Raw genomic sequence first — 9,161 nt, 5'->3', positions numbered from 1 at the left:
GAAGTGGTGGTGAGGAGGCTGATGGAGATGCAGCAGCTGCACCGCCAACAACAACAACAGCAACAACAACAGGGGCAGCAGCCGCATTTCGGGGCATCAGAGGACGAGGATCTAGAGCAGAAACAGCAACAACCACATAAACAACAGCAACAGCAAACACAGCACCAAGAACAGCAGCAACACGAACAACATCTCAAGGATGCGGAAATGATGACCGATAAGCAGGACGAGGATAAGCACCAGCAGCACCCAGCAGCAGCCGATGAAACCCAACAACAACAACAACAACATCAACAAGAACGCACGGAGGATTCGGATATGGAACTATCTGATGATCAGGAGGCAGGGGACACCGAAACTAATGAGGAGAGTGACCAGGAAGGCGAGGAAGATAACGACCAGCGTGATGGAGACGACGACGATGACGCAGACGACGATGATGATGACGAGGATGAGGATGGTACTATTGTGGAAGACAGCGATGCCACCAGCTGCAGTAGTTGTCGCCGGGCCGAACTGGAAGAAAGCCAGGAGGAGGAGGAAGAGGAGGTGGAGCAGCATCCTCCCGCTGTAGAGCCTCCGTCCTCCCCCTAACTAGATAAAGGTGTCGCCTGCTTTCCATAGAGGATCCTCCTTCCCATTGAACAGATTACATACGCACCGTGTTTAGCATGTCTATCGTATGCAAAGAATACCTGTTTCTTGGGGGTATTCCTTACATTATATATCAAGCTGCAGTAATTTCGAGAGAAGCAAATTAAGCGAATACACAATAAAAGCGCTACTAGTACACACAATATACATAACGACCGCGGGACAGATGAAAAAAGTTACAAACACACCCGTGTATACAAGCATGAACCCAACGCTATTAGGTTTTGAAATCATCATTTCCCCATCAATAGTATCGATTTGTTAGTGGACACATTCATTTAAGAACAATTGGTGATTTGGATTGCATTCGTCGCCCCATGATTCTCACTTCTGTTCGATTATCTTATTTTTTTCTTTGGCTAATAATGTATGATGTGCTGGCGCTTTGTTTGGCCTTATAATTTACTTTATGGAACCTGCAAATGCGTAATTAAACAATTGTTAACTAGAAATGAACCAAAACCCAAGTGTTGTTTTTATTTGCATTATTGTTTTCCTGTTTTCATTTGAAATCCGTTGGAGCTTAACAGAGGCAAGGACCACACACACACTCACACAGACACACGTACACATAGCACAGGCAACAACCACCACTACAACCGAACGAGCAAAGTAAAATAAAAAAGAGAATAAAAAAAATTGTAAGGAAAATTCACATATTTTTCTGTCGGATGGATTATTTATGTGTATTGAACTCTTCTCAACACGTGTAAACGGAAACCAAGCAGAAAAATCTAAGAAAAAAAATAGTATTATGTGAAATTTGCATACACACACTCTCACAGACACTTCTGCACACCTAATATATACACTGAGAAAAATATAATGAATTTGGCATTCCCTTAAAATTGCTTTTTTAACATCTCGAACTGTCATTCTTCAGTGAATTACAATTACTTTAGTATTTTTCCCAATAAAATATGATTTCTATTATATTAGGAAATGTTTAAATACCACAAATTATTCTAGGCAAAATTGAAAGATTTACTAAATAGAGGTGGTAATTTAAGATAATGAACTACTTTTGAGATGTTAATTTTAAATCACAAAATTTGATAAAGTACTTTAAAGCTTTACAATTCGGTATGATAGTATATTGTCCTTTTTCTCTATGTGTACTTAAGCAATGTATTATTCATTGCTTACGAGGAAACCAAATCGGTGTGTGCTTGGACATGGATTTTCCCACCCCAACCAGGACTATTTACCCCTATCTACCCCTTCTTCCCTAGCTAAATCCTTTTCCTGGTTTTCGCAAGGATTGCTATCCAAAAAAAATTGAGAACAATTTAAAACAAGAAGACACAACATTTACAACAACAAATTACAAGCAAATAGAATATGTGTGTATGTGTATATGTATTGTCCATCCACAGCAGCGAAGTATGCAACAAAAATTTTTTGTAGGAACTACAAGCAGTAATAAAGCAAATAAAAGCAAAAAACGGAGAAAACCGAAACCAAACGCAAAAAAAACAAGAACAAGAACCTAAGAAAATATAATTATCTTCTTGTCGTTTATATAAATGTGTGCAATGTGTTTCTTTAAATCGGATTTATGTTTTGAAATGAAAAGCAGTAAGAATCTAAAAGAAAATTTAACGGAATGAAAGCGAACAGTAAGAGATGCAAAGAAACAATGCAAAAAAGTAATTATATATATTCATGCAAGAAATACAAAAATAAAGTAAAACATTGGTGTAAATTAAGCAAGAACTTAAGTAAAACCTACTAAAACCAAAAAATGAAGCTTAATACGTAATTTCCTTACAACAACAACAAAAGTCATCACCATATGCAGAATTCACACATACACACACACGCAAACAAAAGGACACGTTCGTACATTTACCGTTACTTTTCACACACACATACAGCACCTCTCTCTCTTTGGCTATTGCGTTTTAGAATTATTGCTCAGCACGTTTTTGCGTAGACACAAAACTATTTATGCTAACGGTAAGATACGACCTCCTCTCTCTCACATACACACACACACATCAACACTCCTCCCACACACACTAACAAAAAGAAGAAGACGGGAAAAACGAAATTTTTTTTCTTTAAAATCGGAGTGGCGAATTTCTAACTGGAAAGAAAACACAAAAAACACGAGAACTTCTAATAAGTGTTTATATATACAAATATATATATATATATGTATACATATAAAAGAAAAAGATAAAACAGCATAATTTTTTGTCATAATGCAAAATATCTGTGTGAGAAACCAATTTTTGATGTAACAGAAACCAGAAAACTCGAAAAAATTAATATGTGTAACGGTATAAGAGCAAAAGAGAGATAAGGAAAGTGAACAAATAATTTTTTCCCCTAAGTTCTTTAAAATCGATCGATCCATTTCTTCATTTTCCGGTAGAAACTTTTGAAACTCAAATATTTTAGCTGCCATTTCTGATAAAAAATAACCAAACCGAAAAAACCAATATTAATTATTAGTTTAAAACTTAGTTGTAAACCTTTTGTTTCAAATAATCAGTTTAACTCTACTTTGTCTACTTCTATTTAACTGGTTTTTTGTGCAATAAACAACCATTACTTAAGTTTTTGTAAGAGATTAGTAAATTATGAGAGTTGGTACGTTAAAGCAGAACTTGCGAATGCATTTGCAAACGCAAATGTGGATTTATGGAGGTAATTTCAAGTAACAATACGAGTAAGAAAATGAGAAAGCATGCAAAAACCAAATGAGATCTTCAATGTGAAATAAAAAGTACTTCTTTGAAAACAAGGAGTGTGGTATTTATTTTTTTTGGCGGGTAACGGTTTTTAATATAGTCAGTAAGTATTTTGAACTAACGAAAACTATTTCAACTTATTACCATTTATAAAATAAATGTTTTCAAATTCAGTAAAATTATAATCCAATTAGAAGACAACAGAAAAGTTATAGGGTGAAAGTTCTAGTATTTTCAGCATGGCCACATTAATCGGCGGCTGTGGTATTTTTCGCCACACCGCTAAACGGTTGGAATAGTTGTGCAATATAGAAGGTTGATAAACTAATCTCGCTACCTTTTTTTTGCGATTGTTTAACTTACAACGACGCGCGGCGGTGCGACGGAGACACCAGATATAGCGTACGACTACATCCCGGATTGTCCGCAGATATAGAAATCCCCATTCACCGATTTTAGTCAGTCGAACGAGAATAACACAGCGAAAATGTTGCGTACTCTGTCACGCGTTAGCGAATTGCCCATTATTGTTAAGCAACTGCAAAAAGTACGTAATCCCGACTTGCACCCACTAACATTTTTAATTGTTATCACTAAACCCCCATTAAAAACATACAACAACACTAAAAGCGTTGCCAAACCAACAACGTCAGCGGTTGGATATATAACGTCAACAACAACAAAAGCAGCAACAACAACATCATCTGGAATGGGAGATATTCATCGTCGTTTTTCGGTTTATTCCAGAATGCAGCCCAGGCAGGTGTATCAAAAACCAACAATTATGCCACGGAGGCCACGATTTCAGTGAATCGGGTAAGAACTGTAACATATCTGTATGTTACTATATCTAATGGAAGCAAGAAAAGAGAAAAAAGTAGTATTACATAATGCGCTTTCTGCCAGATAGCGGCGGTTAATAGGTTTCAATAGTGAGTGTGTGTGATTTGAAACATGCACAGGGTTGCATTTGCGTGTTTTTATTTTGCCGGTCAAGTTACTTTTCAAATGACAAGGTCACGAAGTAATTTTTATTTGTAGTTGCCCGTCTCCCACGCTCTTTATCGGCGTCTGCCTTTTGCGTGGCCGCCGCGTGACTGTTCACGCACTATAAAACATATAGCCTTATCAGCGATCACCGATTTTCGCCCTCTCTCTGTCTCTCTGTTTACGTTAATTCTCACGCCATAAATTGGCCGACATCTAGTGCCATAAAACAATATTGGCCTAAACAATCTAGGCTACTTCCGAAAGAGTTGGTATTTGGTTTAGGAAATAGATTTTCTAACATTTCTAATGTCTAAAAATTATAATTCCTAAACGTATCTGCCGTTATCAAATTATGTTTCTGTAGCTTCCACTTTTTTGTTATCAGCTGTAAGTCAGCTGTTAAATTACATTTTACGTGCACATGTTGAAATATGTACAAAAGTCTGTACAAATTGTTTTTTAATTTCCGAGCAAAAAAATTTATATTAGAAGACATACATATTCATTTCGCAGTTAAAGATACACCTTATTTAAACATATTTTTATAATCTTGCAGCCCTTCAAGCTGCACCGCCTGGATGAAGGACCCGCCACGGAAGTCAAGCTGACCAAGGATCAGGCTCTCAAGTACTACACACAGATGCAGACGATCCGTCGGCTGGAAACCGCTGCCGGCAATCTGTACAAGGAGAAGATCATCCGTGGCTTCTGTCATTTGTACTCCGGCCAGGAGGCCTGCGCCGTTGGCATGAAGGCGGCGATGCGGGATGTGGACAACATCATATCGGCGTACCGTGTCCACGGATGGACCTACCTGATGGGCGTCTCACCCAGTGGTGTCCTCGCGGAACTCACGGGCGTCCAGGGCGGCTGTGCGCGCGGCAAGGGTGGCTCCATGCACATGTACGCCCCGAACTTCTACGGCGGTAATGGCATCGTGGGTGCCCAGGTACCCCTGGGTGCCGGCGTCGGTCTGGCCTGCAAGTACAAGGGCAACGGCGGCATGTGCCTGGCTCTCTACGGAGATGGCGCTGCCAACCAGGGACAGGTGTTCGAGGCCTACAACATGGCCTACCTGTGGAAGCTGCCCGTGATCTTTGTCTGCGAGAACAACAACTACGGTGATTATAACTCCCACGTGTGGAGCTTGTAAACTATATTACCTGTATTATACTTATGTTCTATCATTTAATTCCCTCAAAGGAATGGGAACCAGCTCGGAGCGTGCGTCCTGCAACACGGACTACTACACGCGCGGTGATGCCCTGCCCGGCATCTGGGTGGACGGCATGGACGTGCTGGCCGTGCGCAGTGCCACCGAGTTCGCCATCAACTATGTGAACACCCACGGACCGCTGGTGCTGGAGACGAACACGTACCGTTACTCCGGCCACTCGATGTCTGATCCGGGCACCTCGTACCGCACGCGCGAGGAGATCCAGGAGGTGCGCCAGAAGCGCGACCCCATCACCTCCTTCAAGGAGCTGTGCATCGAACTGGGTCTGATGACCACCGATGAAGTCAAGGTGCGTTTGGTTGGGATTTTGGGGACTAAAGTACACTGAACTTAGGAGAAAATTGTACCAAATCCCGAAGTGTTCGTTCCTACCCACTTTATATTTGCGATATTTGCTAACAGGAGTGTCCATTTTGCAGGCCATTGATCTAAAGGTGCGCAAGGAGGTCGACGAGGCCACCGCCTTCGCCAAGTCCGATGCCGAGCTGGGCGTGAGCCACCTCTGGACGGACGTCTACTCCAACAACTTGGAGCCCAAGCTGCGCGGCACCATCGCCTACGATATCGATCACATCCAGGAACGCAAGGGCGTCAATCACTAAGTCACCGGGCCAACGAATCTTCGAATTCGGGAACTCACAGGATACAAAATCGAAGAAAGAAACAAAAGTCAGCAGACGACAGCAAACAGACAACAAACAGAAGAACATACAGACAGACAGACCAGAAAGACACACAACTCAGACACTTAGACGCAAGCGAAATCTCTAGATCTTAAGCCGAATGTTGAATGATGAGAACCCCGTAGACCGGATCCCCGAAGGACCCACAAACAAGCTTAGCTAATCGGAGCACTCCAACCACATCGTAGCGCACCACATTACTCTGGGGAACTGCATTGGATATTATATTGCGAACGTGTTCAGTAAGGATAAAGCGAGGTGTAAATTGTTGAAAATATACATACCTAGAAAAATTAACCCAAATGTAGTTGTAACTTTCTAGCAAGCCCTAAATGGAATTTATACAAATAAGTTTATTTAATAAGATAGATGAATAGGTATTATCTTTTTTAACAATAACTCCTGTAGTGGAATTAGTGACCAACCTTTCTGTTTCCATCTCTGTTTATTTCCTGATACTGCCATCTCACTCGCTTTTGATTAGCCTTCACTTTCGTTGATTTTTTTTTGATTAGCAAATGTCAGTTTGTTCAGCGTTTCTTGTTTTTAAGCAAAATTTTAAATTTAAATTCAAGAGCATTTGCCTTGAAGCCCGGGTGCTCCGCGTAGTTGGGGTAAAATGATGAAGCCCAGTCGATTCCGTTCGCTGGTGAAATGCAGCGCATCTCGCTCCATCCTTAAAGGGAATACTACGTCCAGGATCGTGGAACGTCACAAGTGTAGCTGCCTGACACTCGAGAATGTGAGTTACTTGTATGCTATTAAAGAAAACAAATAAGAGCATTTAAATAATTAAGTTAAGTAGATCAAGTATCTAATCAATCAGTCATCTAGTTTCAGGCAATTTTATTAACAATGAAGAATTGTATTCATTTAAATTAGAATAGTTCCTATTCATCATATATGTACATATGTACATAGTTTTTTTTGTTTTCTTAGAAAAGAAGGCTGTTGAGAATCATTCAGTTAACTTTATTAGACTGCCTTATCGGTTTCTCCCAGACTCCACACAGATCCACACAATTTCGACAAACACATACTGCTAACTCAAAAACATAACAACCAACCTTTACCTTCGCCCTTCGATAGTGGACACTCCACTAACCCCAGACTAACTTTAAATGGGTTACTTCAACGAATATGCCATTCCCGTTGCAGACGTTCAAGTGCTACGATTTGGAGACGGGGCCCACGATGGACGTGGAGCTGTCCCGCTGCGACGCCCTCTCGATGTACACGAAGATGCTGGAGATGCGCCGGTTCGAAACGGTGGCGGGCAATTTCTACAAGCAGCGTCAGATCCGTGGCTTCTGTCACCTGTACAGCGGCCAGGAGGCGGTGGCCATTGGGATGAAGCAGCAGTTGCGGCCGTGCGATTCGGTGATCACCGCCTACCGATGTCATGCCTGGACCTACCTAATGGGCGTCTCCATGTACGAGATCATGGCGGAGTTACTGGGCGTTCGGACTGGATGCAGCCGGGGAAAAGGTGGCTCCATGCACATGTATGGCGAGAACTTCTACGGCGGCAACGGAATTGTGGGTGCCCAGGTGCCAGTGGGCACCGGTGTCGCCTTGGCCCACGCCTACCGCTGTGATGGCGGCGTCTGCGTCGTCCTCTACGGCGATGGTGCCGCCAACCAGGGCCAGGTCTTCGAGTCCTACAACATGGCCAAGCTCTGGTGCCTGCCCTGCATCTTCGTCTGCGAGAACAATCACTATGGGATGGGCACCCACGCGAAGCGGGCCTCGGCCATGACCGAGTTCTACATGCGGGGTCAGTACATCCCCGGTCTCTGGGTGGATGGCAACCAGGTTCTGGCCGTGCGCAGCGCCACCCAGTTCGCGGTGGATTATGCCCTCAACGAGGGACCCATCGTGCTCGAGATGAGCACGTATCGGTATGTGGGTCACTCCATGTCCGATCCTGGGACTTCGTATCGCACAAGGGACGAGGTGCAGTCGATCCGAGATAAACGCGATCCGATCGCCAGCTTCCGCAGCCAAATACTCGAACTCTGCTTGGCCGACGAGGAGGAGCTGAAGGAACTGGAGGAGAAGACCAAGAAGCACGTCGACGCCGAGTGCAAGAAGGCGGCCGCCGACAAGGAGGTGGATCTGCACGAGCTGAACACGGACATTTATGCCAAGAACGTGGACGGCAAGATCCGTGGTGTGTCTGGATTCAATCTGGAGCACATCAGGTTGTCGGAAGTGTGCTTCGGCAAGCCAAAAAAGACGCCGGCCAGTGAGATCAATGACGTGCCTGAGGATGAGGGGAAAAAAGGTAAAAAGGGTGCCAAGGGAAGCGCTGGCAAGGAGGAGGGCAAGGATGGCAAGGCACCCAAAGACCCCAAGGATGCGAAGTCTTCTAAGGAAGCAAATGCTCCTAAGGATGCTAAAGACTCCAAGGGTCCCAAGGATGCGAAGGACTCCAAAGCTCCCAAGGGAGGGGAGGGCCAGGCCAAGCCGCCTTCCGCTGAGGCCCCAAAACCGCCCGCATCAGCTGCACCACCCGCTGCAGCTGCACCATCCGCTGCAGCTGCACCACCCGCCAAGGCTCCGCCCGCCAAGGCTCCACCCGCCAAAGCTCCACCGGCCAAGGATCCAGCCGCCAAAGCGCCACCGGCTCCCAAGAAGTAGTGTCCGCAGCTTACCCCTTTACCGGAGTTTCCCACCCAATTGAAAGCTTGGCCAAAATGGTTTAGCTGATTTCCAAACCTACAGCATGGAAACATCACTATTTAAATTACAGTTGAAGACAGTTACAGTGAAAAATTTGCCAAAATATATTTGTTAAAATGAGGGAAAATATTAAACAATCATTTTAAAGTGTTAACTATTTACTATTAAATATGTAACCTTATTACGCGGAATAATTTATTGAAGGTTGTGTAC

General features: G+C 43.4%; 3 protein-coding genes across 4 annotated transcripts; all 3 read left to right on the top strand.

The window, feature by feature from the left end:
• Positions 1-21: 21 nt before the first annotated feature.
• LOC108086495 (probable serine/threonine-protein kinase fhkB) lies at positions 22-1,116 on the top strand. Its single transcript, XM_017183421.2, has one exon. It carries the CDS (start codon positions 22-24, stop codon positions 592-594), a length of 573 nt encoding a protein of 190 aa, XP_017038910.1. The 3' UTR covers positions 595-1,116.
• Positions 1,117-3,625: 2,509 nt separating this feature from the next.
• LOC108086508 (pyruvate dehydrogenase E1 component subunit alpha, mitochondrial) lies at positions 3,626-6,560 on the top strand. 2 transcript variants are annotated; one of them, XM_017183436.1, is made up of 5 exons: positions 3,626-3,900; positions 3,984-4,169; positions 4,900-5,464; positions 5,547-5,869; positions 6,000-6,560. In XM_017183436.1, exons 1-5 carry the CDS (start codon positions 3,841-3,843, stop codon positions 6,180-6,182), a joined length of 1,317 nt encoding a protein of 438 aa, XP_017038925.1. In that variant the 5' UTR covers positions 3,626-3,840; the 3' UTR covers positions 6,183-6,560. The 2 variants fall into 2 exon arrangements, with proteins under 2 accessions (XP_017038925.1, XP_017038926.1); XM_017183437.2 differs by having other exon boundaries at positions 3,628-3,900; positions 4,101-4,169.
• A 101-nt stretch (positions 6,561-6,661) lies between these two features.
• LOC108086507 (pyruvate dehydrogenase E1 component subunit alpha type II, mitochondrial) lies at positions 6,662-9,129 on the top strand. The gene is made up of 2 exons (XM_017183435.2): positions 6,662-7,005; positions 7,422-9,129. Exons 1-2 carry the CDS (start codon positions 6,883-6,885, stop codon positions 8,904-8,906), a joined length of 1,608 nt encoding a protein of 535 aa, XP_017038924.1. The 5' UTR covers positions 6,662-6,882; the 3' UTR covers positions 8,907-9,129.
• The last annotated feature ends 32 nt before the right edge of the window (positions 9,130-9,161 follow it).

Source organism: Drosophila ficusphila, unplaced genomic scaffold, assembly GCF_018152265.1.
Source record: "Drosophila ficusphila isolate 14025-0441.05 unplaced genomic scaffold, ASM1815226v1 contig_198, whole genome shotgun sequence".
In the NCBI taxonomy this organism is placed as follows: domain Eukaryota; kingdom Metazoa; phylum Arthropoda; class Insecta; order Diptera; family Drosophilidae; genus Drosophila; species Drosophila ficusphila.
Note: the sequence above shows the minus strand (reverse complement) of the source record. Positions and strands in the feature narration are given on the sequence as shown.